The sequence below is a fragment of the Salvelinus namaycush genome, chromosome 3 (genome assembly GCF_016432855.1).
Source record: "Salvelinus namaycush isolate Seneca chromosome 3, SaNama_1.0, whole genome shotgun sequence".
Lineage (NCBI taxonomy): Eukaryota > Metazoa > Chordata > Actinopteri > Salmoniformes > Salmonidae > Salvelinus > Salvelinus namaycush.
The window spans coordinates 53833782-53845156 of NC_052309.1; the positions used below are offsets into that span (position 1 = coordinate 53833782).

Below are 11375 nucleotides of genomic sequence, written 5' to 3' on the forward strand. Positions count from 1 at the left end.
CTGATCGGTTTTGCTTGTCTCCACCCCCCTCCAGGTGTCGCCCATTATCCCTTGTGCATTTATACCTGTGTGTTCTGTATGTTGCCAGTTTGTCTTTTTTGTTCAAGCCTACCAGCGTTTTGTCTCAGCTCCTGTTTTTCTCTAGTCTCTCTTTTCCTCATCCTTCGGGTTTTTTTACCTCTGCCTGTACCTGTCCGTCTGACCACTGCCTGTCTCTGAGCCTGCCTGCTGTCCTGTACCTTGTCCTCTGCTCTGGATTATTGACCCCCTGCCTGCTTTGACCTGTCGCTTGCCTGCCCCAGTGGTTACAATAAACATTGTTACTTCAGTCTGCACTTGGGTCTTACCTTGATTCCTGATACTAACCGTGGTGCGAAAATGGGCATAAAACCATTTTAGGGGGATTTGTTGGGTTTTCAAGTCAATGGGGCGGTAGAAATGGAGAAGGGTATCATGGGGGGAAATTATGCAGGAAATATTACTATGATGGGGGATTTATCGATAAATGGGGTTCAAACACAGGAAGTTTATACACTAAATAAAATGTAAACCCTTGGAAAGGAGGGTCTGAGCTACCAGTTACAATCTGAAGCTGTGTTTAAAACAACTGGGAACTCGGAAATAGCAGACAACTGGGAATTAGCGCCGACTGGGAAACCGATCATCCAACCCGGAATTCCAACTTCTTCTTGAGCTCTGGATTTCCGACCTGAAGATCACTGACGTCATGATTTTTCCAAGTTCCCAGTTGTCTTGACAGCACCATAAGTTAGTCGAATGAACTATCCCTTCACCTTGTTTTTTTTCTAACATCTTTTGTCTGACAGACCCTAAAGTGAACCAGAATGCATTGTATGATGTCAACAAACATGGCACCACACATAGCTGGACAATAGCTTAGCATAAGCTCATAATCAGTACATCCTTCAAAGTATTTTACACACGTGTCTATTACAATCTATGCAAGAATCGGAATGCATGATTTGTCACCAGAACTTGAAGAAATTTGAATAAAACACAATACATTATTCCCCATACATGCATACATACATACATACATACATACATACATACGGTATGCAACAGTAGAAAGGACAACACGATATACAGAAAATAAGGAACTTACTTTGATAGTTATGCACACATTATTTGTAAGGAAAACAATGAAGGCAATGTGGCCGCCAGCCAGAAAATGTGCCTGGGGGAAAAAGTTAGTACAAGGCCTGTTCTGACTAGATGAACACTGTCTTCATACTTAATTGGGGAAACGCTTGGGCACTCGTCAAAGAGAAGTTTGTCTGCCTCAAACATAAATTGTCCGCAACAGTGAAATGGGCTACATACAGTATGTTAAGTAATGAGGCGGAACACACCTCAATTCAAACTGTTGTAAGAAAATGTAATTTGTTAGAAAATAATTTGAAATTGACAAGTTGAAACAGCCTATAGATAACTAGCAAGTAGCGTACCTTGGTTTGAGGGCAGTGTGGGTTAACTGTCTTGTTGCATAACAATCACATTTTGGAACAGTGAGTGCATTCTGACATCACGTGCATTAAAAAAACTCACGCTGGGGCGACCGTTAGAGATGTTTGGAACTCGCGCATGAAAAGGTTAAATGGGTTCATTGAGGCAGGGGCCCGCTAAACAATTCACATAACAGGCACAAGCTCCTTGGAGACACCAACGTCACTTAGGTAACAATTTCTTGCTATATCAAAGTAATCACACAGGATTAGTTCTGTATTACACATGGACCTTTAACATGATCGTCTTTCCAGCTATGACTTTTCACCACTGTCATGAGGGGAAACGGGTGTGTACTGTAAATATGCTGTTCACCTCTTCCACCAAACACACATACTGTAGGTTACAGCTCAGTTATCCCTATAGCCGAAAGTATTGGCTTCAACATAGTGATAGCACTAAACCATGTACAGTACCAGTCAAAAGTTTGGACACACCTACTCTTTTAATGTTTTTTCTTTATTTTTACTATTTTCTATACTGTAGAATAATAGTGAAGACATCAACACTTTGAAATAACACATATGGAATCATGTAGTAACCAAAAAAGTGTTAAACAAATCAAAATATATTTTATATGTGAGATTCTTCAAAGTAGCCACCCTGTGCCTTGATGACAGCTTTGCAAGGTGCCTTGCAAAAGTATTCACCCCCCTTGGTGTTTTTCATATTTTGTTGCATTAAAACCTGTAATGTAAACATAGTTTTACTTGGATTTCATGTAATGGACATACACAAAATAGTCCAAATTTGTGAAGTGAAATGAAAAAAAATACTTGTTTAAAAAAATTCAAAAAAAAATAAAACGGAAAAGTGGTGTGTGCATATGTATTCACCCCCTTTGCTATTAAGCTCCTAAATATGATCTGGTGCAACTAATTACCTTCGGCAGTCACATAATTTGTTAAATAAAGTCCACCTGTGTGCAATCTAAGTGTCACATGATCTGTCACATAATCTCAGTATATATACACCTGTTCTGAAAGGCCCCAGAGTCTGCAACACCACTAAGCAAGGGGCACCACCAAGCAAGCGGCACTATGTAGACCAAGGAGCTCTCCAAACAGGTCAGGATAAGTTTGTGGAGAAGTACAGATCAGGGTTGGGTTATAAAAAAATATCAGAAACTTTGAACATCCCACGGAGCACCATTAAATCCATTATTAAAAAATGGAAAGAATATGGCACCACAACAAACCTGCCAAGAGAGGGCCGCCCACCAAATCTCACGGACCAGGCAAGGAGGGCATTAATCAGAGAGGCAACAAAGAGACCAAACATATCCCTGAAGAAGCTGCAAAGCTCCACAGTGGAGATTGGAATATCTGTCCATAGGACCACTTTAAACCGTACACTCCACAGAGGTGGGCGTTACGGAAGAGTGGCCAGAAAAAAATAAGCAAACATGTTTGGTGTTCGCCAAAAGGCATGTGGGAGACTCCCCAAACATATGGAAGAATGTACTCTGGACAGATGAGACTAAAATTGCATTTGGCCATCAAGGAAAACGCTATGTCTGGCGCCACCCCAACACCTCTCATCACCCCGAGAACAACATCTCTACAGTGAAGCATGGTGGTGTCAGCATCAAGCTGTGGGGATGTTTTTCATCGGCAGGGACTGGGAAACTGGTCAGAATTGAAGGAATGATGGATGGCGCTAAATACAGGGAAATTATTGAGGGAAACCTGTTTGTCTTCCAGAGATTTGAGACTGGGACATAGCTTCACCTTTCAGCAGGACAATGACCTTAAGTGTAATGCTAAAGCAACACTCGGGTGGTTTAAGGGGAAACATTTAAGTGTCTTGGAATGGCCTAGGCAAAGCCCAGACCTCAATCCAATTGAGAATCTGTGGAATCTGTGATTGCTGTACACAAGCGGAACCCATCCAACTTGAAAGAGTTGAAGCAGTTTTGCCTTGAAGAATGGGCAAAACTCCCAGTGGCTAGATGTGCCAAGCTTATAGAGACATACCCCAAGAGACTTGCAGCTGTAATTGCTGCAAAAGGTGGCTCTACAAAGTATTGACTTTGCGGGGGTGAATAGTTATGCACGCTCAAGTTTCAGTTTTTTTGTCTTATTTCTTGTTTGTTTCACATAGAAAATATTTTGAATCTTCAAAGTGGTAGGCATGTTGTGTAAATCAAATGATACAACCCCCCCCCCCCCCCATAAAAAACATTTTAATTCCAGTTTGTAAGGCAACAAAAAAGGAAAAATGCTAAGGGGGTGAATACTTTCGCAAGCCACGGTACGTACACTTTCAGTCATGAAATAGTGAACCAAAAGGTTAAATAAATGTTTTATTAGTTTTATGGATGATTTTTGTAGAAGCGAGAGGTCACCAGGAAGTGACATTTCAAAGACCTCTCACACTTTCCTTCTGTGGCTGTGCAGACAAAATGGAAAAAACGTTATGATGTTTCTGTCGCTTAATTTGTCATGTTGTTAAAGGTTCGTAATGTGCAAAAGTACAATGTAAGTCTTAAAATAGTAAGATAGATACCATTGTTAACCAAATGTTTTATGAGTTTTGTGATGATTTTGTAATGTTTATTGACCAAGTTGGAAAACGTGTTGACATTTCCAGGGGCTTAGTAGCTACATTAGTGAATAAGGGGAAAATGCTAGCTATCTTTACCACCCTGTGTAAGTATGTTTTACTCACTAAATTTGTTATTGCGAGCTACGAGTCTGAAATGGGGAATTGAATTTCAATGCAGTGAATATTTGTTGAAAGTCAAACTGAAAAATGTCAATAGTAGGATTCTTCGGCGATCTCCTCAGCAAATGTTTTATGTGCTACATCTGGAAAATTGATATAAAATGTTTATATTTCCTTTACAATTTTGTGTTGTGTCCCTGTTCTTTTTAAATTCTTCATAAATCCTTTATGAATGGGAAAATATAAATTAAATTACATTGACTGCATAGAATTCATATATAGATGTTTAATGTTGGTGTTATAGAGCAGTGGCAAACTGTACAATTGATTAATATTAAGTGCTTAGCTATAAATGCTTTATAAATGGGAACATAGATTTTACTTTACCTTGACTGCATATATACTGAACAAAAATATAAACGCAACATGCAAGAATTTCAAAGATTTTACTGAGTTACAGTTCATATAAGGAAATCAGTCAATTGAAATTAATTAATTATGATTGGGAATACAGATATGCATCTGTTGGTCACAGATACCTTAAAAAAGAAACCTGTCAGTATCTGGTGTGACCACCATTTGCCTCATGCAGCGTTACACATCTCCTTCACAAAGAGTTGATCAGGCTGTTGATTAAGACCTGTGGAATGTTGTCCCACTCTTCAATGGCTGTGCAAAGTTGCTGGATATTGGCGGGAACTGGAACATGCTGTCAAACACGTTGATCCAGAGCATCCCAAACATGCTCAATGGGTCACATGTCTGTATGCAGGCCATGGAATAACTGGGACATTTTAAGCTTCCAGGAATCGTGTACAGATCCTTGTGACATGGGGCCATGCATTATCATGCTGAAACATGATGTGAAGGCGGTGGATGAATGGCACGACAATGGGCTTTGGGATCTCATTACAGTATCTCTGTGCATTCAAATCGCCATCGATAAAATGCAATTGTGTTCGTTGTCCGTAGCTCATGCCTGCCCATACCATAACCCCAACAGAAACAGACGCCTCACAGGTCATCAACTGGCAGCTTCATTAAATAGTACCCGCAAAACACCAGTCTCAACGTCAACAGTGAAGAGGTGACTCTGTGACGGTGGCCTTCTAGGCAGAGTTGCAAAGAAAAAGACATATCTCAGACTGGCCAATAAAAATAAAATATTAAGATTGGGCAAAAGAACACAGACACTGGACAGAGGAACTCTGCCTAGAAGGCCAGCATCACGGAGTCGCCTCTTCACTGTTGACGTTGAGACTGGTGTTTTGCGGGTACTATTTAATGAAACTGCCAGGTGAGGACTTGTGAGGTGTCTGTTTCTCAAACTAGACACTCTAATGTACTTGTCCTCTTGCTCAGTTGTGCACCGGGGCCTTCCGCTCCTCTTTCTATTCTGATTAGAGCCAGTTTGCTCTGTTCTGTGAAGGGAGTAGTACACAACATGGTACGAGATCTTCAGTTTCTTGGCAATTTCTCGCATGGAATAGCCTTCATTTCTCAGCACAAGAATAGACTGACGAGTTTCAGAAGAAAGTTCTTTGTTTTCTGGCCATTTTGAGCCTGTAATCGAACCCAAAAATGCTGATGCTCCAGATACCCAACTAGTCTAAGGCGGCAAGTTTTATTGCTTCTTTAATCTAATCAGAACAACACTTTTCAGCTGTACTAACATGCTTGCAAAAGGGTTTTCTAATGATCAATTAGCGTTTTAAAATGATAAACTTAGATTCGCTAACACAACGTGCCATTGGAACACAGGAGTGATGTTTGCTGATAATGAGCCTCTGTACGCCTATGTAGATATTCCATTAAAAATCTGCAGTTTCCAGCTACAATAGTCATTTACAACATTAACGATGTCTATACTGTATTTCTGATCAATTTTATGTTATTTTAATGGACAAAAATGTCGCTTTTCTTTCAAAAACAAGGACATTTTTAAGTGACCCCAAACTTTTGAATGGTAGTGTGTATATATAAATAAATAATACAGTATATACACTGAGTATAGCAAACATTAAGAACACCTTCCTAATATTTAGTTGCCTAAATGTTTTGGTTTCATTTTGTTAAGACAGTCCAGGATGGTACTTCTACATAGCAGATTGTGGAAACAATCCTTTTTTCATTTTTCTTTGTAAAATACTACAGAAAGATACGTAAAATACATTTTTGGACATTTTTTTTTAAAGAAAATGTTATCTAGAATATAAGTTCGACAACATATCAACAATTCCCTATGTATTCGTCTGGAGAATGGGTCTAAGGATAACAACACAAAATGTGGTGAATACAGATGCTTCTGAGGCTTAGAAAAATTAGTTGGTGTGTGGAAAATGGTAGTTAAAGACAAGTACACCACCAAACCCCAAACACCTATTTAGAACCAATCGCCATCTCTTCGAAGAAAGTTACTACATATATTCCAGTTTGTAACATTTTATATGAAATGGTCTTTTAAAAAGTAATTACAATTCATGACAATTTGATGACGGTAGTATGATATGACTTTTTGAAAAAACTCATTTTAATACACCGAAATACCCAAATCTCAAAATGTCATTTTAGCCTGTGGTGCCTGGTCTTAAGATGAGATCCAATAGATCCAATAGAATGTTCGGGCATTGTTTTTTGATAAACAAATTTTCAATGAGCATGTGAACGTTCCAACTTGTCTCAACAATCCTTTATCAAAAATCTGCCTGTGAACATTCAATTGCATAGACTCCCATACAACAAGACATATATAGGTATGAAAAACATAGATAGCTACATTTTTAGAGAGGTTATCATATATCAATTTGATCAAGGGCTTGTGGGGAACAATTTAATACCATCAAATCTTTGCCACCCCAAAGTGGACAAACTTCTAGTCTGACCCATGGACTACTTTGGAAACTTCTTCACTCAAGGAGGATTAGCTTCTAGTACAATGTATAATTCAACAAAAAAATACTCCAGCACTGATAAATCATACAGATAGCGGGGATGACTGGTAAATCATATTCCATTTAACTTTGTCCATCTTTATCTGTTTGTGCCTCCAAAATGAATGACAATTCCAGACACGATTGATTAGTGAACTAGTATATCTAGTCATTGAAATTGGTTTTCTCAACCTTTTCACTGGAAAAACAGTCTTTTGAATAAACAGCACTTGGTTTTACTGGACTAGAATACACTGTAACCATCACCACTTATTTTGTCTATGCCCCAACATTGCCCTTGGGGCATATGGCTTCAACCTATACACTTGTGGTGGTTAGCTTTAGGTGGTCAGAGAGTAAATATCAAGTATTTATAGAAATGTTTGAATACCTTATAGGTCTTTAAGACCAGGCTGAAATGCCATTTTTGCATCGAACTATCAATTTTGAGATTTGTTGGTATTTTGGTCCGTTCATATTAGTATTTTCAAAAAAGAAACATAAAAATGTCACATTTAGAATTTTAAAATGTACATAGATCAATAATTTCAAAGCTCGCTACATTGAATTACATATACTTTAAAAGCCCATTTCATACAGCATGTTACAAACTAGACTATATTTACCTATTTACTTTGAAGAGACAGTGATTTGATCTAAATCGGTGTTTGGCATTTGGTAGTCTTATTTCAGTGTACTTGTCTTTAACTGCAATTTTCCGAAAGTCAGACTCTTCCCACACGGCAATTTATTTTTCTCAGCTTCAGAAGAATCTGCATTCACCACATTTCACATTTTGTGTGGTTATGCTTAGCTATATTATCCAGACCTGCCCAGAGGGAATTGTTAATATGTTGTACATTTTTTGTTCTAGATAACATTTTCTTTGGAAAAATGAGCCAAAAATGCATTTTACAGATAAAAATATGATAAAAATATGATAAAAATATGAAAAGTATTTATCCACAACCTGCTCTGGACAAGTCCTGGAGTGTATAACAAAATGTAACCAAAATATTTAGGCCGACTTCATTCAAGTTTCCAGAAAAAAACCATGTTGCAAATATGCGCATTTCTAGTTAGATATTGGCAAATTCTACTTCCCCAAAATCAGATGAACCCATGGATACCATTTTGATGACTCATGATACCATTTTGATGACTGCATCCAATATGAAGGTAGATCTAGTTTTGTGTGCCAATGCTAACTAGCGTTAGCGCAATGACAGCATGCTAGCAGTTAACATAGAGTCCCAGTTATTGTGGTGAAGCTAGTTAGCAATTGCGCTAACGTTTGTTAGCAACTTCCTTCAAACTGCACGCAGAGACATAACATTTTTATCCACAAGTTCATCTGACTCTGGGGAATTGCCAAAATCCTGAAATATCCCTTTAAAACATGTAGCTATATGGGACACCTTAGGTCGTGTGTGGCACAAGAGACTGTCAAGAGTCCACTAACTCCATTTACCATTAGTGTCCGAGCTCTCTACAAGGTGAGTGATACTGTGCTGCCTCGGAAAAGCAGGCAGCTGTGTCTGCACTTCCTGAGACCCTGTCTGTAGATGAGTTTGAACGTGTTTGTGATGCATGCAGACACATTAGCCTGAATAACCTCAATGCATTCCGCATTAATCCTTCACCATGGTAGGCATCAAGTGGTTTCTCTGAGTTATTGGTAGCCTAGTTAATGGTTCTAATAGAATAATTGGATGTTATTATTATTCTACTATACAGTTATTATTGTAACTGTTATTGTGGCTCTCCATGTCTTGCCATTCCTCTCACTCACCCTGGGCTATTCAATTATGTTTTTTATGATGATGGTTGCTAGATTATGGCAACATAGCCATCTGTCTAAAGTAAATCTGACAGTATCATAATGATGACAAAAGGGTTTCCTACTAATGGTTTGCTTTCTTTAAAAATATCCTTGCATTCCCAAGACACTATAGTGTACTTAAGACAAAATCATTATTGGCCCCCATTGAGAATGCCTGGGGCAGCACAGTCAGCATGGGAGTCAGTCGGGCTGAGAACGTCCATAACAATAGAGTGACCCGACCGTGAAATCCATCAATAGGTTGTCTCCTATCTTATACAGCCAAGTATCAGTATGACGTTGATCATGACTAAGATCAATTGTGCTACCTGAAGAAAAGATGTCATTTACAGTGCATAACCTACATAGTCTACGTCTTTTTAAACGCACAATACATCATCTAGATAGTCCAGTCTATATAAATGTATAGTACAGAATCAAGATAGTCCAGTCTATTTAAATGTACAATACATACACGTAACCTAGATAGCCCAGTTTATTTACATGTGCAGTACATAATCCAGATAGACATTGACTATTTAAATCAACTGATAAAAACACAGCTTCTCCTTCCTAAAGCAAATCCAGATGTCCTGAACAGCTCACACTAATGTCTAGAATCAGGAAGCATTGATAGGAACAATACGGAATCACTGATCTCTTATAACAAGAGCCCTGAACACAAAGCCACTGTCTAGTAGTCCAATGCCTTTTATGTAGACAGGGCTGAGGTTAACATTCTTGGAAGTTTGAGGAAACTTAGGAAGACAGCCTGAATTTTTTTAATTATAGGATACTCAATTGAGTAGGTTGTGTATTTTTCAGATAATTTGTCATATTTTGTAAATTAGGGTTCCCTGATAGTGCTGTTGCACATCATTTCCCCCTGATACAGCTCAACTCCCCCTGTTGGTTGACACATTTCATGACTGAAATGATTAATAAAAGATCTCTCAGTAGTTTCTGGCGCCCTTAATGCCCATTATTCTCCAACTGTTGGGCAGCTTCCTTAGACAAAATGAAAGACAAAAAAAGTAGTTGCATGATGCCAACATATGGTGCATTAAAATGTTTTAATCTATCAGAACACTGCAGATTTATGGAGGCATGTGTGCCTAGGTAGGATCCTTTCCTACCTCCAAAATCAAAATGTTAGAATTTAGAAGGAGTGAATGAAATTATCTTTGACATTTTGTTAAAGCAACAGATGTTAATGCAATCCAGACAGCATTTGAACACCTCGAACACTAACTGTCATCAAAGTGGGAACACTGCAATTACATGTACTCTTCATTCGGGGGATAAAAGCTCAAACTTACATGCATATGTCATAGCAAAGCTACTTGCGGTGTCGACCATGTCCACTTGTGGTACCAGTCTGGGGATATCCTGGTGATGGGAGAGTGCAAAATGAAAAACCTCATTTTCATGGGAGCCCTTTGGGAACAATCCCCCTGTTAGCAAGACAAAGACAATCATTGAAGACAAGGTTGAAAGTAGGTTCACATCAACTGTCATCATACAACGAACATTTGAATGTAATTACAGAATTTGACGTATCATGCAACTTTGGAAATACGCAGCAGTTTAGATATCAAACTAACAGCATGCAGTGGTGATATAATAAGCATTCCGTGTTGATAATACTCACCTATATTGATATTACTTGGGAAACTTGACCCATAGCAAAATCCAACACAAAAACTGACAAAGACCAAGGTAAAGCTTCGCTGCATATTTCCTTTTGCATTGGCGACGAACAAAGAGACAAATTCCAAAAGGTCTGCTTCTGTTCCTCACAAGGCTCTGTCAGTTCACTGACTCACAATGCATCCATAGTTGTAATAGACAAACTGAATTTGCAGAATGTATTGCAGCCTGGTCTCATAGCAGCGTCAGAATCGCGCTCTCCCTATGCACTCTCTTTCGCTGACTCTGCTGTGCACGCAGACCTAAGAAGAATAACCATGCCAATAAACGAACCGACCGAGAGCCCTACCTACATTAGATATAGTCTGCGGAGCTTCAATTATTATATCAGTATGAAATGGGAGGGAACGATGGTTTTATCATTCTAGCACAGTATTCACACACTCTGAAAATGACGCGTAAATAAATTGGCACAGCACTGGGAATGCCCAAATCCCTTGCCCAGACTGTACCACTTTTGTAACTGTTAAAGTAGTGCAGTTGCCAATACGTTTATGGCATAATGATTGTGCATGCAGCTCTTTACCTGTCTGTTTTTGGTAATAAAGTGTAACCTAAATGGATTAGTTAATAACGATATTTATGTACACAAGTATAGTAAAAATATTGACACTTTATTAGGTTATTGCAGATAATAAAATGTATAGCCCAATCAACTGCTCTGTCACATAATAGCATATAGGACAAAGTGTTTAAATTCTGCTGCTGGAGCAGAAATA

At 38.6% G+C, this 11375-nt stretch overlaps 1 protein-coding gene across 2 annotated transcripts in view; it reads right to left on the reverse strand.

The window, feature by feature from the left end:
- LOC120044423 (glutamate receptor 1-like) overlaps window positions 1-10682 on the reverse strand; it is an 81300-nt gene extending 70618 nt beyond the window's left edge. The window contains exons 1-2 of one of the 2 annotated variants that reach the window (XM_038989072.1): window positions 10598-10682; window positions 10266-10400 (exon numbers count right to left, since the gene is read on the reverse strand). In XM_038989072.1, the coding sequence (XP_038845000.1) occupies window positions 10266-10400; window positions 10598-10682 (220 nt within the window). Of the gene's footprint in view, window positions 1-10265; window positions 10401-10597 lie in introns of those variants that run through there. The other variant, XM_038989073.1, reaches the window with a different exon arrangement.
- Between the last annotated feature and the right edge of the window lie 693 nt (window positions 10683-11375).